The sequence below is a fragment of the Nyctereutes procyonoides genome, unplaced genomic scaffold (genome assembly GCF_905146905.1).
Source record: "Nyctereutes procyonoides isolate TBG_1078 unplaced genomic scaffold, NYPRO_anot_genome, whole genome shotgun sequence".
Lineage (NCBI taxonomy): Eukaryota > Metazoa > Chordata > Mammalia > Carnivora > Canidae > Nyctereutes > Nyctereutes procyonoides.
In genome coordinates, this window is record NW_026575131.1 from 54,418,282 (window position 1) to 54,444,498 (window position 26,217).

General features: G+C 44.4%; 1 protein-coding gene across 2 annotated transcripts in view; it reads right to left on the reverse strand.

The window, feature by feature from the left end:
• SAFB (scaffold attachment factor B) overlaps positions 1–26,217 on the reverse strand; it is a 36,027-nt gene that overhangs the window by 1,789 nt on the left and 8,021 nt on the right. For both annotated transcript variants that reach the window (XM_055343232.1, XM_055343230.1), the window contains exons 3-17: positions 20,598–20,662; positions 20,312–20,518; positions 17,129–17,191; positions 14,315–14,342; positions 12,865–13,375; positions 12,393–12,442; positions 11,474–11,568; positions 9,623–9,772; positions 9,460–9,542; positions 8,974–9,113; positions 8,717–8,805; positions 6,743–6,849; positions 4,300–4,590; positions 2,897–3,034; positions 2,636–2,678 (exon numbers count right to left, since the gene is read on the reverse strand). In XM_055343232.1, the coding sequence (XP_055199207.1) occupies positions 2,636–2,678; positions 2,897–3,034; positions 4,300–4,590; positions 6,743–6,849; positions 8,717–8,805; positions 8,974–9,113; positions 9,460–9,542; positions 9,623–9,772; positions 11,474–11,568; positions 12,393–12,442; positions 12,865–13,375; positions 14,315–14,342; positions 17,129–17,191; positions 20,312–20,518; positions 20,598–20,662 (2,060 nt within the window). The remainder of the gene's footprint in view (positions 1–2,635; positions 2,679–2,896; positions 3,035–4,299; positions 4,591–6,742; positions 6,850–8,716; positions 8,806–8,973; positions 9,114–9,459; positions 9,543–9,622; positions 9,773–11,473; positions 11,569–12,392; positions 12,443–12,864; positions 13,376–14,314; positions 14,343–17,128; positions 17,192–20,311; positions 20,519–20,597; positions 20,663–26,217) is intronic.

Consider the following 26,217-nt stretch of genomic DNA (forward strand, 5'->3'; position numbering starts at 1 on the left):
CGAGGCCTGAGATGCACCCTAATCCAAACAGAGTGAATTCAGGCACCAAAGGAGAGAAGAGTACTGGGCCTGGTGACTGCCCTGCACCAACAACAAACAGGCCAGGTGCCTGCTGTACTCCAGCCCCACAAGGGATCCTTTATCGCAACTCAGCCTGGACCTGGCACCTCTGGCACAGGCCACACGAATGCTGGACCCTGCTCAATGCACTACCGGAAGGAAGGATGAAGAGAAAGCCTCCCATTCTAGGAAAAGCTGTTCTGTTTCAAAGATGTGTTTATTTAAGAGAGACCAAGAAGATGAGGGGCAAAGAAAGAGGCAGTGAGAATCTTTTTTAAACACTGAGCCCAGGGCAGCCCCGGTGGCTCAGCGGTTTAGCGCTGCCTGCAGCCCAGGGCATGATCCTGGGGACCCTGGATCGAGTCCCGCATCAGGCTCTCTGTATGATGTCTGCTTCTCCCTCTGCCTGTGTCTCTGCCTCTCTCTCTGTCTCTATTAATGAAAAAATAAATAAGTAAATAAATAAATCTTAAAATAAATAAATAATAAATAAAATAAACACTGAGCTCAACGCAAGGCTCAATCTTAGGACCCTGAAATCACAACCTGAACCGAAATCAATAGTTGGATGCTCAACCAACTGTGCCACCAAGGCGCCCCTAGGAAAAGCTGTCTCAAATGCCCACTCATCTTTCACCTGAGCCCTGCCCCTGCTTGCTGGAAGAACGTCCGAAGCTCTTAGGGAGCTGACCAAGTGCTTTTGGTTCCACTAACCCACAAATCCAACCTGTGGCCCTGGGGTCTTTTGCTCCAGGATCACATCTAAGTAAGAACACCTAAGAAAGGGAGCCCTGGTGATGAAGCCCCTCAGTGAAGGCGCCAGCTGCCCTGTTGCTGCCCACGCCCAGACTTACCTTACCCATTAAACCAGGGTGGGCGCATGCTTACACAGGGAGTCCTAAACACAAATGCCTCCACGACCTGCTTCCTCTGGCCTCTCATCCCCAGATGTGTGCGGATATTCCCTCAACAAAGGGGCAGGGGCAATTGAACAAGACGGACAAAACCCAGCCTCATTCCTTCTAGGAGCAAAATAAAAAGTCAGAGGGCCCCAGAAAGTCAGTCCTTCCACATGGAGCAAGAGCTGCTTAAATGAGACCCCAGAATAACGTTTCCATAAAGAACCTTCAAAACAAAACAAAACAACCTTCAAAACATACCAACTTTTAGAAAAATTACAGCCTGTGATTTAGACCGCTTCCTATACTTTTAGACAAACACAAATATTTAATAAGGAGTATCTGGGGCGCCTGGGTGGCTCAGTCAGTGTAGTGTCTGCCTTTAGCACAGGTCATGATCCCAGGGTGCTGGGATCCAGCCCCACATTGGGCTGCCTGCTTCTCCCTCTGCCCCTCCCTGCTTGTGGTCTCACTTGCTCTGTAAATAAATTCTTTATAAAAAAAAAAATCAGCCTTCTAAAAACACAAAACTGACAGAGAACACTTTGTACAAGGGCCACATCTAGATCTTCCTGCTATTTCATAATGTAGCCACGCTCTTCTATCCAACTGACCAACCCACGTAACAGTTCAGCAAGACCCAGGAAGCCTGTGCCAGTGCTTCCCGTCTGTGTCCCCTGTCACACCACCTGCCATCTAGGACAGCACTGATATCAATATTACTGAGGACACTGTATGTGAAGAAAAGCAGTCTTTCAGGTTTCCAGAGTGTTTTAGCTACCAACGGTGGGCAAAGGAACCCGAGGGACTGTACTAGACACAGCTAGCAGCACCTTCAGCCCAGCTCCTCATGCAGAAGGAAGCAACTTCAATTTCACAGCTGGAGACACAAGCTCCACACAAGTGTTGGACCAAGATGTGACCCTCTCCGGCTCTGTAGCCTGGAATTTAACCACCGCTCTCAACTTTACCAAAGAGGAACAGAAGACAAGGTGCACATTTAGCTAACATCTCAGATTTACCTCTAGGAGTAGAGAAAAAGGAATTACGCAAAGATTCCTCCAGAGGTAGCAGAGAAACCCCCTCAATGTGGCCAGGGAATACCCCCCCCCCCCCAGTCTTGCACTCAGTCTGTACTAGATGCAAGGAAAGGAAACTCACAGGGCGGCAATTTTGGTCAACAATGCCCTGACCACATCCTCCCTTCATTCCCATTCTTCCAAGTAAACCCATGAAAGAATCAACGCTCTTGGCGGAAGTTCTCAAGCTAAAGCTAGGACAGGAAAAGGGAGCACATCAAGCATATTCTCTAACGCGGTCATCCTGCAGAGTGTGGGTGTGGACCAGAGACTGAGTGGCTTTCCGACACTCGGCGGGCAGGTGGACCCAGGGAGCACAGCACTGCTAGCCTTAGGTGCCCCTGGACTTGCAGGTGCTCAGCCGGGCAGGTCACGATTGTCCAGCAGAGCCTAAGAGACACACCCGAGGCTCTTGAGTCATCAGTACAGGGTGTTAGTTACTCTCATTTAGAGGCGGACAGAACCTCAGGGTCAAGGCTGGAAGAGGCTCAGGATACACTACTCTTTGTTAACCTCGGCTGAGGAGGAAGAAAGCATGCTGAGGAGAGAGTCAATCCCATGGCAAAAACTGAATAAAACTGGAATTTTCAGACTTACCTGTCCTTCTCTTTCTCCCATCATGGATCTGGAACCTTCTCTCCTGTAAAAGTCAATTTAAGTAAAAGCATTAAGGAAAGAAAGATTGGTTAGGCATCCTCAAATAAAACATTTCCCAAATGGAACCCAAGTAATTCATCCTCTGATGGTTCGAATGAGCCCACAAAGCCAAGAAAGGCCAACACTATTTCTTCAGGATTCAGAAAAAGAGGAGAACTGAGAGCAAGCAGGCAAGGTCGGGGGTGGGGGCGGCTGGCTGACCTGTCAACAGAGTGGTCGGGGTAGCGGCCCCGGTCCCTGTGGTCAAAGTCGTGGAAGCGGTCCTGGCGGTTGAAGTCAGAATGGTAGCGCTCATCCAGGGCAGCCCGCTTTGCTTCTGGCCAGTAGGCATCATCTCGCCTGGAAGAGGAAAGGAGTACGTGCAATTTCTCCCTCAACTTCATAACTTTTGTGGGGATGACGAACTGAACCCCCCCCCTTTTTAAAAGATTTTATTCATGACAGAGAGAGAGGGGGGGGGCAGAGGGAGAAGCAGGCTCCATGCAGGGAGCCCGACACGGGACTCGATCTCAGGTCTCCAGGATCAGGCCCTGGGCTGAAGGTGGTGCTAAACCACTGAGCCACCTGGGCTGCCCGTGAATTGAACCCTTAAATGGTCCTTGGCTCCTATCACGTCACAAAATGAGAACGGACTTTAGCAACAAGGTCTTCTTTGCTCCATGAGCTGGCAGGGTGATGTGGGATCCAAATAAAAGACTTCCGTTCTACTCTGACATGCCCTGCTTCCCCTAAACAGAATAGCTTTGATTTCCCTAATAGGAGGGCAAGAGGGCACACATGCACATCTGCAGGTCGCCTCTACCATCTGCACATGGTCTTGATCTATCAGGACAGCAAGTGAGAGCCGTGACCCTGAGTTCTCCTCCAATGTGGACTAGACCCAGCAAAGACACAGGTGGGGGGGCGGGACTCTGAGAAGCACCTGAAACACTGTTTCCAAACATTTATGACCGTAAGGGACTCGCAGCATCAGTATTTTGCACAGAGGCAAAAAGTACTAAAATAAAATAAAATACTAAAAGCTCTCAAAAGAAGTCGTGCTGGATATTATCACGGGGATCTCTTTAACCTGTGCTGGAGAAAGATGATGAATATAAAATGTGTTTTTTCCCAAGTGATGCATGCGGAAAAGCTTTACTAGAACCAATGCTGGCCCTATCACTCCAGACTCCCAATAAGCAAGGTCTGAAATTAGGTCTAACACTTTAGTATTCACACATCATGCACTGGCATGTCCAGGGAATAAAATTGTTACTGGAGTAAACCAGAACAAATCACTACAGTTGACTACAAAGCCTAGAACAGGAGCCTGAAGATGTTTTTTGATCTCTGGCCACCTGCTTAGCACTCGCGCTTCATGTGCAGCTCTGGGTGTCGGCGCCAAGACTTGAACAAGACACTACTAGGCACTGCTTTGCATAACCATTTTTCCACCGACCCCTAACCATCTGGTTCCTGATGAAGTAAAGGACATCAAATTCGGATGTAGCATGTACTTGTGCCGCCTTTGAAACAAAAATCTCACATTAACATGATTCAGGGACCTAGAACCCAATTCTAAATGCCATGAGCCACCTAGAGGGTGGGCTAAGAACTGGACTTACCGGCCATCCACGTCATAGGGCCTCCGCACCGCGGGCCGCCGCTCCTGCTCGTAGCGCAGCTCCTGCTGGCGCCGCAGCTCCTCGCGCTCTCGGTGGATGCGCTCCTGCTCCCGCCTGCGCTCATGCTCCACGTGCATGCGCTCCCGCTCCAGCCGCTCGCGCTCCATGCGCTCACGCTCCAGGCGGTGTCGGTGGAAAGCCAGCCTCTCGCGGGCAATCTCCAGCCGCTCACGCTCCTCACGCTCCCACTGCGCCTGCATGCGCTGCTCCCACTCACTGCGCTCACGTACCCTGCAGGAGAAGAGGCCACAGAGCTGGCGCCACCCAGATGGCTCTACAGCTCTCACCTTGGGGAATGCAGATCAGCCCAAGCACAACAGAAAGTTGGACTCAGGGCTGTGCCCGCCCCTAAGGAACTATAGCTCTAGGCGACCCACTGATGAGAGGGAGAGCACAGCAGCAGCCCCTGAATGCCAGCATGGGCTCTGCTTCCAGCTTGGTTCCTGCCTAGCAGGTACTCGGAGCATGAAGGCGTGTGCATGTCAATGGTCAGCTGAAGTATGAGCTGAGCCTCACTCCCTGAAACTTTTTCTGGAGCTCAACAAAATATTCCACAAATACCTCATTAAAAATAAGACTAAGAAACAACATTCTTTTCACTGCAAATTAGGTCTCAATGAAAATCTCTGCTCCCTAAGGCATGGGCTTCATCAATTAGTCACCACAGAATGGAGCTAGTGCTCTTGCATCGAAAACTTATGCGAGTTTTTTCTAAAAACATCTTATGATGTTTTTTCTAAGCTCAGATGAGTGTACCAACAAGCTGGGGACTGCAGCTATTGAGTGAAGGATGGGCAAGGCTGTAGGACCCTCTGCTTAGCCCAAAAGGGCTGCCAGCCACTCTCCTGATAGTGATACCAGCCGTACCTCAGCATGTTTCCTGCCCGTCTCTATACATGTGCCTCACTGTGCCTGTGGCTTGGAGAACAACAGCTACTCTTGGGGCGCCTGGGCGGCTCAGTTGGCTAAGCATCTGCCTTTGGCTCAGGTCATGATTCCCGTGTCCTGGGACTGAGCCCTGCATGGGCCTCCCTGTCCTCCCCACTCATGCTCTATCTCCCATTCATTCATACATACATACATACATAAATAAAACCTTAAAGCTACTCTTTTCACGTGCACTCCTGATGCCTTGTAAAGCGGAGCCACGTTGCATGACTTGTGGCAGGGGCACGACCTGTCCCTTCTGGTGACTGTCTTCTGTTTTCCTATCAGGTTACTTTTCCCTTATTACATTTATTTCAAATCACATTTATTCTCCTCTCTCACGTGTCTTTCACATACAAAAGTCACATTTAAATTTAGTCATCTTCTCCTTCGTGACATTTTGGGCCCTCCAACCTGAACTCGTGAATATACTTACTTTCATTTTATCCAAATGTGGACTTTAGGTTTCTGTTCAGTCACCAGCTTATGGGGACTGTTTTGTCACAGATGTGAGCTGGAGCCCCAGAACGCTATCTAAAGAACAGGCAAGAGACCTAAAGCTTTTTGGGGAGAGTCCACCCTTTTGTCACTAGTTAGAAATGTCAGTTTTGACATATTAAATTCCCACACGCGGGACAGTTCACTGCTCTATTTGCCAGTTACTTCAACAAAGTGCCTCTTGCCCACTGCCTCTCCCTTGGAAGCAGGAAGTCATTAGCAGGCACTAGAAAAAGCAATACCTCGCACCCTTTACTCATTCTTACTCTGGCGATTTTACTGATTTTTATTTTTTTAAACTATTAAGCTTAGGGGTGAGGTGAATGGCTCAGATGTTGAGCACCTGAGTCTTGGTTTCAGCTCAGGTCATCATCTCTGGTTCGTGAGATCAGGGCCCACATTCAGCAGGGAGTCTGCTTGAGATTCTCTTTCTTTTTACACCCTGTCTACCCACGTGCCACTAAAATAATTAAATCTTAAATAAAATAAAAAAATGGATTAGTTCTTGATTGGAAACATTAACTACCATTCAACGTGCTCAATATAACTTGTGTTTAGTTTTTAAAATTTAGGGAGACATTTTCTTCAGCTATCTTAAGGATGAGGATCTCCCAATTCTCACCCTGCACACGTTCCACTGTTTCTCTATTTCCCTTTCCACAGCTTCTGGAGCACATTTGGTATGTTTGTTAACTAGCCCTACTGCACCAGGAAGGCATTCCAACTCCCTGCTGTTATCTTCCAAAATCTTCAAGAAGTGACAGGCCTATTTGTATGAGATGATCAATTGGAAAAAAACAAAAACAGAAAAAAAAACTACAGGATCAAAGCCAAAGGCACCAAGAAATTTAAAGCAGTATTCCACACATGGGGGACTTTGAAAATATCCCCCTAGGACACAGCTTTCAGCAGTACAGAGACAGAACCAAACCAGTAACATTCCTGGACACAGACTCACCTACGGGACTCTGAGTCTCTTGACTTCCGAGGCTCTTTGACTTTATCAAAGGACACAACAGATCGCTTCTCTCTGCTGGCTGATTTGCGATCCTGGCTCTTAGAAACCTGGTTCACCAAGAAACATCCATAAATTAAGGCAGAAATGACAACAGGAAGAATCAGGCATGTCCAGGTCCAAGCATCCAAAGTAAAGGTTGGAAAAGGACCATCCATGTTTAATGGAATAACCAGGTAACAAGGTGTTTCCTCCTAAGAAACAGGTTTTCGTTATCCTAAGTCACAACCTCATCACGATGCTAAACTATATACTAAGTATTTCCAATAGGGTCAAAATGGAAGTAGTCCCTTCACTAAAACTTTTTAAATGATCACAAGCATGCTTTTATAACTTTGTTTTCTGTATCCAAAAGAAATCCTTCACTCTTGTTTTTTTCCTTCCTAATTAAACACGCAGCGGGTACCTAACCACAGCTACTTACGGTGTCACTGGGGATTCCTAATTTGTGCAGCTGCATGATTTTTATGAGATCTACTCATCTTATGCCTGGAGCTCGTACTTTAGTTTTGCCATTTTCCAATTGTTTTATATAAAATAAATGTAAAAGGTCACAGGTCTAACATGTGCACAAACACAGAGTGAAACCTGCCATCACTGAAATGTTGGCTTGCAAGAGCTTCACTGTCTGTCCCCTCGCAGCACGAGGTAACACGGTAGGCCTGATGCTGGTGCCCAGAATATCTCCACTTGACCGTTCATGCTAAGGGTGGTTCACTATGCCTAGACCGTGGCAAAATGTGCTTTGTGCTGACCACCTGCCCTCCTCCTGGGAGTCAGGAGTCTCAATATGCCTCTGGGAGAAAGCCATGTAACCAGTCCCTGATAGAACCCTAGGGTGCTGAGGCTCTAATGGGCTGATGGGCTTCCCTGGGCAGGAGCATCACCAAGTGTTGCTGCATTTTCATTGCTGCATGAGCTCACAGGCAGGACAGAGCACAGGGGAGCCTGCATGGGTCTCGCGCACACTCTGTGTCTCTTTCCCCACGACCTCATCTGGCTGTGTGTCCTTACTGCACCACTGGGGCCAATCTTTGCTGTGACTACCACCACAGGCTAAGCCCAGTGGTCCTTAGAATGAATCACTGAACGGGGGTGGTCTTGGGGACCCTGGACCCACACCTACTGAAGTTGCAAGACTGCCAAAATTTGGGATCCCTGGATGGCGCAGCGGTTTGGCGCCTGCCTTTGGCCCAGGGCGCGATCCTGGGGGCCCGGGATCGAATCCCACGTCGGGCTCCCGGTGCATGGAGCCTGCTTCTCCCTCTGCCTGTGTCTCTGCCTCTCTCTAACTATCATAAAAAAAAAAAAAAAAAAAAAAAAGACTGCCAAAATTTGAACTTATGGACAGCGACAGCTGCCTAAGACCAGAAGAGCAGGCAGCATGAAGCGGTAAGAGCCTAAGATGCATCTTCTGTGAATTCCGTGTTCTGCGGAACATCCCTGAAGAGAAAGAGTATCGGGCTGAGCCAAAGTGGAGACCTGACTTAGAAAGGTAGGAGAGGCTGGCAGGGCTGCATGTGAGCTTAGGAATGCACGATGGAGAGCTGCTGAAACTTTCAAGGGAGGTAATGAAAACAGCCAGCTACAGGACGATTCGGGAAAAAGAAAAGAAGCCAACCAGTCTCATGTTTGAATTTCCTAAGACCAGTGCTCTAACCCCTGAGCTATTATGGAACATTCAACACATTTGAATTTTAAAAGTAGCTTTAGTAAATTAAAAAAAAAAAATTCTCATCAGAAAAAATTAACTGTCAATTAAAGCTTTTAAACTCAGTTTTTTAGAATGTCAAGATCTCTACATTTTGAAAAGATATACCACCCTTCTTAAACTCAAGAACTCCCTTAAAATATACAGAAAAATAAATGAAAGAATATGGAAAAACACTACACTCTAGTTAGAAAATTAATACTCACTCTCTCTTTGGATCCTGATGTTTTGACACTAATAACAGGCACACCTTTAGATTTATCCATCACTACAGTTCGCTCCGTTCCTCGACTTCCTACAGGAAGTAAAGGAGTCATGTTAAGGTAAGAAACCGGAAACATCCAAATTAGAAAAAGTACCCAACTCTATGGAAAAGAGATCTAGTTTGTGTTGCTGACTACAGCAAACCACGAACCACACCAACTAGGAAGAGAACACCAGCTGGCATCTCTGGTGACAGTACCTGATTTTGTAGTTCGGGATCGCTCTGAGGGGCCAGGTTTCTGATCGTCCTGATCTTTACTCTTTTCTCCACTTCCATCTTCACCTTTCTTAATGTCCTCTTTTCTATCAGCTTTATCTTCCCTCTTAAGGTTCGCAGACCTAGAAATAACATCCCAGGACACACGGCCTGTTAGATGCAGTATTTAGGGAAGCAAAGCAGCCCTGACCAGGCCTCTTGCATTGAGCACCCCAGGACCAGGAGGCTGCCTGGGCTGGCATCGATGGGACGATCAACAATAGGGAGTCCCATCTGCTCTCCCCAAACACCCCTGAAAGAGGGACTGCAGGAAGGAATCATCTCAGCTACCGGAGGTGAAACCCTTCAACCAAACGTAAATGAAAGGATGAGGGGCCTTACAGTCTCCCCTAGCTATGGAAAACGTGCAGAACGGGAACTACAGAAAAGGACAATCTTGGCCGCAGCTCCCTCAAAGAACAACAATACCTGTCACTGGTGCTGGACTTCTCCTTTTTTCCCTCACCCTCTCTCTTCTCAGAGGCTTTCTTCCCAGTAGGCTCATTTTTCGCCTGAAAAAGAGAATCAAATTCAAGTATTACCTTATTTCCTTAAACAGTCATATCCCTGGGGGGGAAAAAAAGCCACTTACTTTTTCCACTGAGATCATCTTCCCATGGAGCTCTGTTTTGTGCAAGTGGTTAATGCATTTTGTGGCCTCTTCTGCTGTGGACATTGTAACAAAGCCGTAGCAGCGAGCTCCAGGACTCCGGGCATTTGTTACAACCTTGGCACCCACCACCTCAAAGGAAAATACAAAAGTATGGCTCAGACAGGAGCCCCCTCAACCCCGCCCTGACTGCACATAAAATGCACAGGGCATCACAGGTTCATGCTGTTCCTCAGATCCGCGAGTCCTGGTGCCCTCGGTGAGAGGACCATGGGGAATGCCCTGTCACCAGGTGCCTGACAAGTGGCACCTGACAACTAGGAAAGCTAATACTACTGCCTCACTCTGACTACTCAAAAGCTGTGCCCCACTTCCGGCCCCTCCCCCTGGGAACCAGGATGGCAGGGTGGAGGGGCAGAGAGGAAAGTGGAATGAAGGCAGGCCTCTTTGGGCATTCTGTGAGCCATGTAGGCAGTGAAGCAGGAAGACAGCTCTGCAGATGGAGACTGACAGCCCACACTTACTCAGAGCAGTAACAAAATTCAGTGAGAGGTTTCTGGCGCTACAGGCACTTTACACAGCACTTGCTTTTCCTAATGACCTTGGCAAGCTGACATTAGATACCCTGGCTCAGGAGAAGTCCCACATAAGCCAGTATTCACTCCTAACTAGGCTCCACAGAGACTCAGACCCAAGGGAGTTTCTGAATGGGCTGGTCCCCTACCCAAACACCCGAAGCCTACAATATGAATCCAAGACACTGGAGGCTCTAGGTGACACATCCCTGCTGAGAGCGCCCATCTGCTCTGAGGGCCACAGTGGAATCATGAAAGGGGCCCACTTCATAAACCGAAGCTCAGGGAATCACCAGTTATTTCTATGACCGTGTCATATTTAATTTTGCTTGTTAGTTCTCTGACATCAATAACCAAGATAAATACTATTGGTCTTTTCTGTTGTGATTTGTTGAACCCTTACTACAAAGGCCTATGCCTTTGGCTTGCCCCAAAAAGCTACTTCGGAGACAAGGAGCCCAGGATGCAGCAGCAGCTGATTTGGGAGGGGACTCTAGAAAACACATGGTGGGGGTGGTGTAAAAGAGAAGGGAAGAGACCTGATACAGGTGCTCTGAAACACACAGGGAACTGCAACAGGCCTTGGGAGTGGGGGGGTGCAGGTGAATCTATCTATCCCTGCCACAGTTTGTGGGCTGAGCAGGCAGGGAAGACAGGCAGGTGTTGCAGAAGACCAAAGGCCAGAGCTGCCCCAGCTGTGGGTGAGAACAGGTGAGCTGAGAGTGATGGGGCAGAGGCACCAACAGCTCTACTACAGCTGCACACACCATCCTCAGGAGTCAGCCATTCTGAGGGCCCCAGGCATAGAGGTGAGGTTCACATGACCGAAGTATCCAGCTCCTGGCCACACAAGTGTGAGCAGCATAGCTGTGGCCTCCAGCTACCCAGACCAGTCTGACTCTACAGGCCCTGTTGACAACCCCTTCCCATGGCCACACTCGTCGTCTGTCATCACCACCACTCCACAGAAGTGAAGCATCTCCCCACCCTACCCTCTGCTATAATCCTCAAAGCCCTCCCTGGTGGCTTCTGTCTGGGGAAGGGGAGAAAAAAGCTGACGAAGGCTGACATAGGCTCTGGGAGTTTCCATCTCTCTCACATCTAGTCAGGGAGAGAGAGACCCTCCAAATCCAATGTGAGCTGAAAGAACGGCATGATGTCATTCAAAGCAGTCACCAAGAGGACAATCACCTGTATGTAAAGGCTATACTACATTGGCTTCAAAACATTTTCTTCTCCAGAAAACCCCTGATCTTACCTTCCCATATTTGCTGAAAAGATTCTTCAAATCTGTAGCTCTGGTGGTAGAAGAAAGTCCGCTAACCCAGAAATTTCTACCACAACTGCTACGACCTATTTCAAAAGAAAAGTCTGGTCAAAAACACCATACTCACAAGATCCTGAATCTTAAAAGATTGAAGTCATCCCAAACCAGATACTTTCCCCACTTCTCCCAGATGTCAGCACCACCCAAGTCAGCTAAGGCAGGAGGGCCTCATACCTGTCCTCACACAACCTGTGCAAATGCACACCAGGCCCATCAGGGCTTCGAGCAATGCCACTTACAATAGTCAGTCAGGGGCTATTGGGACTAGGGGAAATTTGTTCCCTTAAAAAGTCACCAAATGGCAGCCCAGTGGGTTGGCTTCTGAACATAAAACAGCTGCTATTCGGATGAACTCAATTCAGATGCTTCTCTTTCTTGTCACATGCACCTTCCCACCTATCCTCTGTTTGTATTCTAGGCTGCTAAGGAGAAATCTAAACCAACAAAATGTCTTCTCCATTAGCGATTTTAATTAAGAGATATGGTGTTCATAAATCTGAAGTACCAGGTAACCCCAAGATTTCTGAAATCAGAAAAAAAATTTCCATTTACAAGTATCACTGAGGCTAAGGAATCTACAAATCAGAGGTTCAGTCAGAATCAACAAGCTCAAAGCGCTCTAGTGAAAGCAAGAGTACTTCAGATCAATACCTTAACTCTGAGGACCTGGCTCGCTCCCTATAACCCAGAACCTGCAGAGTGAATAGCAGAGGAGTGGAGAAAGGCTTCATGAAAGGCTCAGAGGCAAATCTGGGTAAGAAACGCAGTATGCAGTGAACTAGAACCAGAAATCCCACTGTTGCCAAGGCCAAACATGCTCCAAGAGACCAGTGTTGCCCCAGTCACCTACCCTTTTCCTCTTTGGAAAGCCTTTTTGTATCCGAGTCATCTTCGACAGAACTAGAGACAAAAGATAATGTCACTCCAGAAGGAAGAAGCAGAGAGGAAACAAACTCAAAATTATAAAACACGTGCTGAGGTTGCATACCTACCCGAAATTTAGTTCTGAAAAAATGATACCCCGACAAACTTGTATTGGAAATCTGACCTAACCATAAGATTTCAGACCCATAGGAGTTAATTAATCTGCTGGGCTAAAGATAATTAGGAAGAATTAAAGAAAACAACCATGATAGGTTGAGAAAAGAAAAAAGATTATATAATCAGTTTAAAATAAACAAAGAGAAATAAAACATTGTTTAGAAGTAAACTACAATTGCATCAGTCTGGCTGGCCAATTGCAGAAAAAACAGCTTATGTGTGTCATTAAATGACCAATGAAAAGGAGATAGCGTCTGGTCTAAAACTGAGAAAAAACAAACCTCATTTTCTGATCAGCGCCCTCACTGGCTGAGGACTCTTTAGGAGCCGGAGGGACTTCATTACAAGCTTCAAAAGCAAACTTCTTCACGTCTTCTTTGCTATCTCTGGGGTCTGGGCTTGAGGCTTCCTGGGGCGCTTCCGCGGCCTCCTCGCTAGAGGCTTCCGTGTGCTCTGAGGCTTTACTACTCTGCTCAACTGGCTTCTCTAGCCCTACAGGCTCACAGTCCGTCCGCGCGCCATCGCCTGGCTGCTCCACGGGCTCCCTTTTCACTACCGCTAACAGGGTGTCTGCCCTGCTCGACTGAGCTTGTGCTGTTGACTCGCTGGCCAAATCTAAATCACCCTCCTCCGGATGGGCGCTGCCAAAAAGGTCCTCTTCCTCCGCAAGCTTTCTGTCTGGCCCCACGCTACTTGTATCCTGTGCCAAGGGCTGCTCCAGCTCGGAACCTTCTTCTTTTACTGGCTCAGATTTACAAGTTTCCCCCAAAATGTCGAGTATTTTCTCATTTTCTACGGATTTAACAGGAATAGAATGGCACAAGGTTTAATTACCAGGGAAATAAAGCAATCACAAATGCGGAACTGGCACGGCTGCCATACTAACACGAAGAGAACCGCTAGCTACACAGAGATTGGAAAACCCGCGGGTACACAAAGTGACAGTGGTTACACTACCTGCGCTCCGACTGCTACGGTAAGCCGCTACGCTACATGGAAGAGAAAAGCATCCCAGAGATTTAACCCCCAAAACCTTCTGGCTGATTCTTGACAGTCTTCATTCTGTCGTCGTTTACATAGGACTCTTCCGAATTTAGCTTCCAAAGTCCAAGGTGCTTAACTGAAAGTATCACCATTCACTGAACAGCTCAATTTCCAAATTTCTTTGAATTTCTTTTAACAGAACAGTCCAACATGAAAACCAGAATCTCTTCCATCGGTGCTCTGAGATATTTGCAGTCCAGAAAGTGAATAGTATTTGTTTGGAATTCTCATGAAGAAACTCTTTCCTCTTCTGGAATCCAGTTATGTCTCAATGTTTTAAAATGCATCTCCCTACAACTACCTGCACTGCCTGAATTAAAAACCACAAAGTTAAGACACTGCCCAATATCACAAGATCTGTTTTGTGGGGTGCAGAGGTATTAGCTCATGAGAAGCATCATGCAAACTTTCTACATATGTTTAAGTGCCATTTATGTTTAAAAAGGCATGAGATCGTTTCATCTCATTAATACATTCTGTAACATGAGAAGTTAGCCACTTTCACAGATCTGGTGATATGGCTGGGTTTCCAATCTCTATGATCCTGGTATGTTCTGGATCGTAAACCTTTAGAACAATGTATACTACAGTAAGGCAACTTTTTAAAATTAAAGAATTTAAATTAGAGAAGGTGGAAAGCTAGAATAGTTCCAAACCCCCGCTGGTAAGTTTTTCATTTAACAGTACCTGGCTCCAAGGATGGCTCTTCAATTTCCTGCAACAGAAAACATAAATAAGATGGTGCCAGATGAATGAAACCTACAGTTTCTTTACAGAGCCCACACATGGACACGGCAAGTCACCTGCCTCCACTCCCCCGCCCCCCCCAACTCTGCCCGAGCTACTCTCAAGGGGCCTAGGACCTGGTTGCTGCTTCTGTTTGTGCTGCCTCGTTTCCCCAGCTCCTGGCAACATTATCACTTCCCATGGTAATGACATCACATGCTCAACCATCCCCCTGGACTGAACTCTTCAAAGCCAAGAGAGCAGTGTTTTTGTCTACTTGTAATGTGTAACACAGTGCCTGACATTTATCATTTCTTCACTTTTTTTTTTCATTTCTTCACTTAACATAGATTAATTTCTGAAAATTTCAAAGAGTGAGGGAACATAGGCACAGGTGGTTTGACCCCTGTTCTGGGTTCCTATGGTCCTACCATGTCTGCACCTGGTCGCCTGAGCGCTCTCCAGGACACAGTACTCCTCCCTCATCTCTTCCACTGATGTTCCCACTGGGCCACCTCTAATTACTAGATATCCCCCAAACCCTTCCCAGGAAGCCCTGCCGATCCAGAGCACTGCTATTCCTCACCTCCAAGAGCACCTGATTTTACTGTCCCTTCCCCATCTATCTGCCACCATAGTGAGCACAAAATTCCTCTGCAGCCTACAGCCTTCGGGCAATGGCCCCTCACACCATCTCTCTCCTGACAGCTCCGTCTGTACTTTCCCTCATCCCCAGCTGAGTCCTACACATCCCCCAGCACTTAGCTCAGGGGCCATCTCCTCATGGAAAGGCTTCTCCTAATGGCTTCAGAAGCTGCCTCACTAAGAAGAACCTTTCTCTCACCATGGGGTCCTTCAGCGCTCTACACCCTCTGCCTAAGGCATGTTATCCTGGAATTCCAGTCAATACTGATGAGCACTGACTAGGTCCCAGGCACAAATTTAAGCCTTTTACATATATGCGTTAATCACCAGACAGCCCTGACAGGTTGGTACTATTTGTATTAGTATCATCCTTCCTTTTAGACTGGGAGACTGGCACAGAGTGGCTGACAAACTGCCCCAAGGACACACAGCAGAGCCATGTTCTGTGCTATGGCAGTGTGAATGGGAGTGGGCATCAGCCCAGTCTCTTCCCAACATTGCTACTGTGTCTTCACACAGGGATAAAGGGCCCTGTGAAAATGGTGACCACCCTTCCTTCTCATTCACATCTGCATGTATACCTGACACATCACAGGCACTAGCACACACCTGGGACGTGGATGTGGTGGTGGTGAGGGGAGTCTGCACCTTTACTGGGAGCTAGTCCACCATTCTGAAAAGCCCCAGGAAACTACACATTCTTCATACTTTTTTTTTTTTTTAATTTTTGTTTTTATTTATTTATGATAGTCACACACAGAGAGAGAGAGGCAGAGACACAGGCAGAGGGAGAAGCAGGCTCCATGCACCGGGAGCCCGACGTGGGATTCGATCCCGGGCCCCCAGGATCGCGCCCCGGGCCAAAGGCAGGCGCCAAACCGCTGCGCCACCCAGGGATCCCTTTTTTTTTTTTTTCATACTTTCATCTTACATATTTTCTTTCCATGAAACATACTCCACTGTGGGACTTAATCCTACAACTAAAGCCAAAGAGCATTCTAGGTAGAATAATCCTCTCCTTAACCTTCTCTGGGGAGAATTGAATCTATCCCCACTTATTTCTGCAAGGGTTTATATATGTTCCACTTTAACACAGCAATCTTGGACCTAGAAGGACTCAAGAAAATGATAAGACCCAGTTCCCCCTATCCTTTCGGAGCCAGGAATGGGTGGTGTCACTTTGCAGCTGGAGAGACATCAGCCCTAAAGGTAGGGTGGGTTCCAGCACAATTTCTTGATGTTTGCACCCTCCTTGAAACTGGGATTCCGGCTTGCCAAAAAACCAGCCTTATCCCTGCCTGGCAGAAGCACATGGAGATTGTGTCTCAAAGATGATTTCTAATTAAGTAGTACAGGTGAATGAAATAGGAGCAAAATAACCCCAAAACAAAAATAAAGACTGGCAAAAGCTGACAGTATTTTCATTTCCTCACAAACTTTCCATGAAAATCAGACTGCTACGCAGGTAAGTTTATTCCAACAGTTTATGTATCTAGGCAGGCTGGCAGAAAAATTAAAAGGAAACTCAAGACCCACATTTATGTAAATCCTACCTGAAAGTTAGTCCACATCTCATTTGTTCTCATCTAAGATTTAATATTTACACAGATGATATGGTCAAGATGATAAAGTCATCAAAAGAAATCTGTGCATTTTCTGTGAGAAAAATTCCCCAAAGTAGAACCAGGCTTGAGATCCCACCTTTCCCAGCTGTGATGTCAGTGCTCTGGCCACCCCACCCTCCTGTGTTCTCATCTGGACCCCATTAATATCTCTTGGGGAGGCAGTGCTCCCCAACCCTCGCCACCATCTCCCCTTAGTGTCTTTCTGCAGAGGATGCCACCCAGAACAGATCAGACAGGCAATCTCTGCCCCAGCTATCAGATCAACAAGAACATTCCCTCCTCTCAGTTATAGATAAGTCACAGTGCTTGTAGGGGAAGCCAAGACGATGAGTAATAGGCACGTTGTATTTGGGGAAAAGTGGAAAGCAAAGCCCTCTGAAGATACCAACAGGGCAAACAAACTTTGCAATGACTTTTACTTGGGAATGTCATACAATATCTGAAGTGGTTTCCAGAAATGGTAGTCTAACCTTTGATTTTAAAGTTATTGAGACATACTATTTACCTGTAATATAGTGAAGTCAGATGATGAAGTATCTAAATTGTTTAGAGTTTCCTTGTCCTCTATCTGTAAAATAAATAAAAATACAGTTTAAAACATCAATAAAAGGTAACACAATGGTGCAGCTGTATAATGAAAAGAAATAGCCATGAAAATCAGTTACGATTGAATTCTAAACACAGTGCAGCGATCCAAACAGCAATATTAATTTCACTTCACCTTGATTTAAAGAAATGTTATAAATATATAAAATAGCTGCAAATAGATTGGGAAACCCACTAAAATGGTACCACTGAAGGTTTTAAGATACAAGCCAAATGAAGAAAGAAAAACAAAGTTTAAGTTAAGCAGAAAAGAGATCAAAATTAGGTAGTACGGTCTCTCCCAAGTCAACTGAACACCAGGTTTAGGGGCTGCTCTTCCGTGAACAACATCCAGAATTAGACTGCAGAATGGATTTTTGGATTTCAGGGGCCACCACGTCTCCCAAGTCTGAATGCTACTGCTACTGAGCCTGCTGCCCCAAGGTGACTCTGGCCCAGACCAGCATGGCATCTCGGAGTACTAAGCCTCCTAGCCTCATCAATTTCCAAACTGGAGTGCAGAGAGAGGAACACAGGACTGCCAAGTCCTGACTTGGTATGTTGACCTTCTATTCCAAGAAAATATCCCCAATATCTATCCCCAAATAAGATGGAGGTTCCCCAAACATATAAGGGAGGTTCATAAAATTATTGTTGTGAGAACCAAAATAATTTTAATTGCTTTCTGTAAAGCCCTAAGGTTGTTATATTTTAGGGAGGGGATTTTTCAAATATTTTATCAACAATATGTATGGCTATTACATTTCTGACTAGGAAACCACCCTTGCACCACTCCTTCCTTCCCCTGATGCAATCGCCTTCAGACAGTCCATGCATGCTCATGACAGTGCAGCAGGCATGTATGCAAGACCACCTCTCCCATGTCTCCTTTCTTTGTCCACATGAGTGGCAGCACATTCTGTCCCCTGCCATATTTACACTTTCTTCTTGAAGACTGATTTAGTTCATATGAGTCTACTTACTAGTTCATTTACATGGTGGTATAACAGTAGTAACTATTACTGAAACTAGTAATAAAACTTTACAGTAACAGCAGCAACAGCCCTATTGTGTTGCTATATGCTAGACATAGCTCTAAACTAGGGTCAGCAAAACCTTTTCCTATCAAGGGCCAGATAGCGAATATTTGAGACTTTGCAGGCCAGATGGTTTCTGTCATGATTATGTGGAGAGATCAGCTACCGCAGATGATTGCCACCAACAGGTATGGCTATGTGCCAACAGATCTCTGGCCAGTTTGAGGACTTTAGATGGAAGATAGTAATAAATGTTCATCTACTCAATCCTCCCCAAACCTACTATTTTTATAAATGAGGTCCAGAGGGATCCCTGGGTGGCGCAGCAGTTTGGCGCCTGCCTTTGGCCCAGGGCGCGATCCTGGAGACCCGGGATCGAATCCCATATCGGGCTCCCGGTGCATGGAGCCTGCTTCTCCCTCTGCCTATGTCTCTGCCCTCCTCTCTCTCTCTCTCTCTCTCTCTCTCTATCATAAATAAATAAATTTAAAAAAAAAAAAAGAGGTCCAGAGAGGTTAAGTAATTTGCTCAAGGTCACACAGCAAACTGTCAGAGGACAGTGAATGGTCCTAATTCTTAACCTAACCTACTTCCATTAATTATAATTATTTTAACCATCACTGGCAGATATTAGGATGTTTCCAGGATTTTACGGCTGAACATATTATTTTCTAATCAGAGGGGGGGAAAAGAGCCTTCAGAAAAATCAGCTAATAAGGATGGGTTTGTACTTTGTGTCACTGCTCAAGTGTTTCTGGGTACTTTCTACAAAACCAGTGAATGAGACTCACACCAAAACATAAAATTACACATCCTATTTTTATCAAAATGACATTCATTTCTCAAAATCAAACACCCCATTCAGAGATGACAGTCTGCTACCTCTAAGGATACTCAGAATCAGTTCCAAGAAATGCAAAAATATTTTGAGGAATGGCAGAAGCGGATCCAGTAGGAGAGAACAGGGCTTCCTTCCCCTGGGGCAACTCGGGACCCTCACTGCAAGAGATCTGAAAGCCGCTATGAAAACAAGGTACCTCCCAGGAATCAACACATAAGGATTTCTAACGAGATGCCTAATGGCTTCTAATTTTCACTGCCTTTTCAGTCTACCCAACAAACGCTGATCCTCACAGAAATAAAATAATCTAATAAATTATTCACACCAAATCAACACAATATTTGAGTTAAGCACACAGACTCTGGAATTAGTTTGGTCTTAATTCTTCTCTTCTGAGCTGTGTGCTGCCTGGAAATGTTTCTTTACACCCTGATTTCCTCAAGCAGAAAATGGGCAAAATATCTATATACATCTCATTCTTATTAAAAGTACCGAAAGACATCCGCATAATGCCTGACAAACAGAATTCAATAGTACACATTATTATAATTAAATTTGTTTCTAAAATGAAAAAAAAAAAAAAAACACAAAACAAAAAACAAAAAAACTAAAGCTTTTGGGACGCCTGGGTGGCTCAGCGGTTGAGCGCCTGCCTTCGTCGGCCCAGGGCATAATCCTGGGGTCCCGGGATCAAGTCCCATGTTGGGCTCCCTGCAGGGAGCCTGCTCCTCCCTCTGCCCCCCCTTCCCCCCTCCTCTCTGTACCTCTCATAAATAAATAAAATCTTAAAACAAAAACAAAAAACTAAAGCTTTAAAGACAATGTCAAAGCCTATTTTATGAAAGGCTGACTAGGAAGGCACGAATGGTTCTTTATCAGGAAAAAAAATCAACTTCAACCTCTCTTTTGGTATTTTCAAGGCATGCGAACCATTACCACCACAGACCAAGCTCCTGTAATTGGAGAGTTTCTGATAGTGTCCCTGAAATGTTTAATGCTGCATTATGAAAACAGCACATATTCCTGGATCTCATCAAGACACTTCTCAATAAAGCAAAGTGTATTTTCAAAATTGTCTAGATTTTACACATTAACAGATTAAGTACAATCCCACTGAACTAGCATTAAAAGACCTCAACTCCAAACATAAATTTTATCTCTCACGACATTTAAGGAACTGATACATTCATGATGCATCCTAGAGAGATGCTGCCGAGTTACCTACAGCATGTTCTTGAAGCTGCTCAGGAAGCTCTTTCATCTCTCCCTCGACTAGCTCTCTACTATCAGACAGGGACTCTGGGAGGTTATCCGCATCATCGTCTTCTACACAGTCTGCAACACTTCCGTTATCGATTTCTGCTTCATCCAATACACTGATATCCATCATATCTATGTCCTGCAAGTTCTCCAAACTGGTTTCAACATCCTCCTGTGACAAAACAAAATAACAACCATCACATACTGCCATAGGTCGATCCAAGATGATTCACTGACAAGGCTGCACATACCTGTCCATCCCCAGAGTTTTCCTCCAGCCCGTTATCTTCCACACCCTCTTCTTCTGGCTTACGCCCTGAAGAGAGAATAGTTTACAGCATCAGATCAATGACCTGCATCTTCCAAAAGCAGTGACTTTTATAGGCCCTAAGCATGACAGAAGCTGACACCAACCCCCGTGGTACTTCCCAACTTAAGAATGGTAATCCTGGAAGAATAAGGCCATTTGTGACAGGGCAGCCTGCTCCCACCCCAAGCAGAAGAGGTTCTATTCTCATCAAGTGGCTGTGCGGGTATAAGGAGCTGGAAATGAGTACTTAATGAGGTCAAGACAGATAAAGACCCGTTTTAAGGCCTGGCCTTTTTGTCAAGTAGCTTTGGCTGTGGGGGAAAGAATATTTCATACAGCATGCTGCTTTTTAGTTAAGAAACATGGAACATATCTTCCCATAGAAAATGACACAAAACAACATATAAATAAAATCAACAATAAGAAAAGCCATTCATAATTTTACCACTAGAATCAGCCCCTATGTTATACGGACATACAGACATCCTCCTCTGTTCTGCTATACGTACACCTGCACTATAATTACAAAAATGACACTGTACCATCATTTTGTGATCTTGTCACGATGTTATGAACTTATTTCCATATTCTTTAATAGCATTACGTAGAGATACCATCACTGATCTAATTTATACTCATGCATGGGAATCCAAGAAAATGCTAAGAAACATCCTGGCAATTCTTTGCATACACAGGCAATTACCATTTTAGAAGATACTTCTAGAAATGCCAATTCTAAGACAAAGGGTATGTGTATTTTTCAGGCTTTTATTAAAAACAAAGAACCCACATATTATGAAGATGCCCCAGAGGAAGGGTTGTTCCAATTCATACAGTTCCATCAACAAATAAAAGTGCCAATCTTTCTGAATCTTTGTTAAAACCAGCTATTATTTCTTATACTTGCCAATGTTCTAGACAAAAAAGGAATAAGTTTTCAACCTGAATTTATTCTTAGATTGAATATTTTTTGTTCAGGAGGCTAGACTCATTTTCTGGCTCACATTTCAGTTTTTATACAAATCTGACTCTGTGCTTTGAAAATGAGGAAATCATTTCCCCTTAACTCCCTTCACTCAACCTTAGTATTTCTTACAAATAGATTATTTTAGAACATTCACAATCTGTTCTGAAGACGACAGTTCAAAGTGGGCAGGCATGTTGTTGGCACACCCATTTAAATAGCATTTATGTGGCCATTTGCCTTTATTTTTTTTTGTTACAAATTATAAGGATGAATAATAACAATAAAAAAAAACGGAAAATGTAAATGATAATAGAAATGACAGGGCTGAAGAGAAAATGGAAATCATTACCCCTAATAATGAAATATGTAGGGGAAAAGTGATATGTTTGGTCTCAGAATAGGCTTGCTAAAATTAAATTCTTTTCAGTGTGAAGAATAAAATCCCATGTATGAAATATGAAAGCAGGCTCAAAAGCAGACTGCAGTGTAGTAAGGCTCTGTGCTCTGGAGCTCTAGCTCCGTATCACGAAGGCGCTGCTCCACCTCTCAGAGGATGCAGGGCCGGCCACTGATAGCAGCCCTCACTCAGTCACCAAACAGAAAACCTCACTTCCTACAAGACCCTTCTCCCAACATGAAAATGAATTTCTTAAGGTCAAGTGTTTTTTGAAAGAATGTAAGAGAAATAGACATTAAACTTGCTTATATTTAAGGATTAAGCTTATTTTTTAAAAAGATTATTTATTTATTTATTCATGAGAGACACAGACAGAAAGAGAGACACAGGCAGAGGGAGAAGCAGGCTCCATGCAGGGAGCCCGACACGGGGCTCGATCCCGGGTCTCCAGGACCACACCCTGGGCTGAAGGCGGCGCTAAACCGCTGTGCCACCGGGGCTGCCCAGGATTAAGCTTATTAAGTGTATGAAATGTGTAAGATTCAGGGGGGGAAAAGGGGGGAGGGGGGAGGAAAAACTCAAACCATTTATACCAGAATTGAGTTTCTTAAAAAGAGAAAAAAAATCCTCTCTCAGGGATAAGAATTTTTTTTAGTACATGTGTTACCTGATTCTAATTTCATTCAGGAATATCTAACAGGAAATCTGAAGGGTTTTTCAGGAATACATTATTTAAAAACATAGAATTTCATGATACTAACAGTAGAATTCGATACATTATGTGCAAATAGCCTTAGTGGCTGGCTGGGAAAACCACTGCCATTTTGTAGTATCTCTGACAAAATAATGCCTTGAGCTTCAAAAAATGTCTGGAACTCAACACAATGGTCTTTATATATAACTATACCAGGAAGACGCACCAGCAGCATTTCCACAGATTTATTATACTTGATAAAGCTGGTATCATTCTAGAATATACACATTGGTTTTTGTCCAATTCTATTCTAGTTACTAGGAAAAATCTAAGTAGGTCACCACAAACTTGCAACCCTTTTCTCTCTTAGAAAAAGAGAGGCAGCAGGTTTCCAAAGAGCAAAATCAATTTTCCACTTTCACAACCACCTTTGTTTGCTCCAGAGCAATAGCACAGGCCCGCTGTAGCACAAACCCCTTTGGGGACTGGGGGGAGAGGGGTGAACTCTCAAAAAATGACCAAAGATGTAAAAAAAAATGTGTGCTCCTAAGAACACTTAGTCTTCAGTATAGAAAGTACAACCCTGGATGGGAAGCTTACCAAGAAGCAGTATTTAGGAAAAGGAACCATACTTTCTCAAAAGAAGGAAAAAAATGTGTTTACACCAATGCAGGAATGATGTAAATGAAAAATATAGCTCTTTGGAATAAATCAGAGTACTGGGAAAAGGTGCTCATCAAAATCTTCATCCAGAGTAAACATCATCCTTATTTACAGCCTCCAAACTCAAGGCATTGCTCTACTTGCTTTTGCTCGGACATCCCTAATCTGTTCCTAGTTCCCTTGCCTGGGATTCCATCTCCTCTTCCTCTCTGTTCAGTTTCTGCCTCAGGGATCATGTCCAAACTCACTGGTTAGACTACCTCCTCTGACTTCTGCTGGGATTCCGCCACTGCACCCCGAGTGGCCTGATGCGTGTGGGCAGGTCACTGCTTTTAAAATGTATTCGATTATACAACCACATTTATGCTTAAAGAGTCACACTCATTTCACTGTCAATTTTACTCCACTAATAAAAGATTCACACTCTAATTTTCTTGCACCACATATTAATCCACTTCCGTCTTTAATACTGTGAATGTTCCTTAGTTTAGTTGCCCCAGTGCAAAGAGGCTTTATTAACTTACCATGTCCAAAAACTGCCTACTTCCTCACATCCCACCTATACAGGATTATTAGGAACGGTTTAAGTTCTTACCAGAGTGAGAGGTAAAAATGGTAATTCTATTTTTATTTGCTTTCCTTCAATTACTAGCAAGAGAATCTTTTTTTTTTTTGTATACAGGTCATGCTTGTTTTTCCTTTTATCTGTGAACTGCATATTAATAGTTTCTACTTTGACAACCAGAAACTGCATGTTTTCCTTCTTGATATGTAGGAATAGTTAGCGTTTTCTGGATATTTACATTCTATAATACTTTTTTCTCAGTCTGTTGCATCTGAATTATTTATGATGTCTTTTGCTGAAAAGATTAAACCTTTTGTGCAGCAGAGTTTATTTGCCTTTTTGTCTTGCCTTAAATGTTATTTCAGGTCTCCCTTACCACAGTGACTATGAAAGTACTATCCTAGCCAGAATTCCTATTTGCCATGGAAGGAGGAAGAACAGACCTTTTCCCACCGTCAGACAGTCAACTGTTCCAACATCATCTACTGAAAATTCATTAATGCCATCTATTTTTTCTTTTAATTATTTTAAGTAGGCTCCACACCTGACACAGGGCTGGATTTGAACTCACGACCCTGAGATTAAGAGCTGCTCGCTCCAATGACTGAGCCAGCCAGGCAACCATAGTACCACCTTTAAGATGGACAGATCTGGGGATCCCTGGGTGGCTCAGCAGTTTGGCACCTGCCTTTGGCCCAGGGCGTGATCCTGGGGTCCCGGGATCAAGTCCCGCATCGGGCTTCCTGCGTGGAGCCTGCTTTTCGCTCTGCCTCTGCCTCTCTCTGTCTCTCATGAATAAATAAAATCTTAAAAAAAAAAAAAAAAAGGAAAGAAAGAAAATCTTCACACTTCCCCCTGTTTCTGGTATCTTCCTATTAAAATTAGAACTCTACATGACTGATTCTTCACAATTTTATTCTTATACACTTTCTTTTTAGATTACACTGGGGGTAACTGACAACTTTCTAAAATGAAATCATCACATCTAGGGAAACTTTCTCAAGATTAGCCATGTCATAGGTCTTGAATAGTTCCTTTTATTTTTGTCATCTAAGAACACTAAACTGTTTTTTTAATATCTACCTTGCTTAAGTCTGACTCACAAGTATCACTGCCACTTCTAAAATTCAAAAGAATCAATTAATAAACAATTTTAACTGGCTAGCAGATTTGGTTGGTGCACTGCTCACATTAGCCAGAACTTTATTTTTTCATATTTCTGAAGCTGTCATTGGCTAATTTGATTGCTTCACCAGGATTTAATTTTATGAGGCATATTCAGTCCAACAGACCTTATAAACCTAGCACTGGCCTACAAGGTACCACTCTTCACAAGTACAACCAAGGGATCTAGAAGAAATGACTGATTCCCAAGGTACAGCAGCAAAGTACAAGAGACTGGAATACCTTCTTTTGCCAGAAAGTGCTCGAAGAGTGATATGGATATGTCAAAAAGACACGTAAGCCAGCTTGAAGAGTTCTTACTGGAACAATCTGAACATCAAAATAACTACCAGAAAGTTTATAACCACCAATAAGTTTATACCTTACTTAACAAAATAAGAATATCTAAGTTCACAATGCTAAGGGAGAAGGGCAAGCCATCCTCCCTCATGGCAGAAAAGCAAATAATAAACGTATATAGGATAAAAAATTTAGAAAATCACCAATGGATAACAACCAATGGGTGCTTAAAACTAGTGGAGGAGGAACAAGGTATTTACAGAAGTCTCAAAGTACCTTCCTCATAAGATACAATTACAAAGGGTAAGACAGTAACTTTCCAGAGAAGAAACCTGACCAACTTAGCACTTAAAGTCAGTTACTCAAATAGACAACATGTGCCTCCAGAGAAGACATGCTGAGGAAGAGTAACATTTCTGGTGGTACTGCTGACAAAAGTGAAGGATTTGAACCTAATGAGAGAGAAAAATAAAACGAACAAACCAACCAACCCTAATTTGAAAAACAGCTTTCAAAACAAATGGTCTGTCCAATTCCAAAATGATAATACAGGAATACAATATAAGTCTTAGAAACTGCCCCAGATAAAAGAAAACCAGAGACATGACAATTCAGTATAATGCATGACCTTGGATTATTTTTCCTTTTGAGCTATGAAGAACCTAATAACTAAAGAAGGTCTCATTTTAGGCAACTATATCCATGTTAATGTCTCAATTTTGACAACTAGGGCTCTGTAATACCGGCTGCTGTCAGGCAATACTGTAGTAGGTGGGCCAAAGGGGCCCCTTGCCAGCCATCCCTTCTGAAG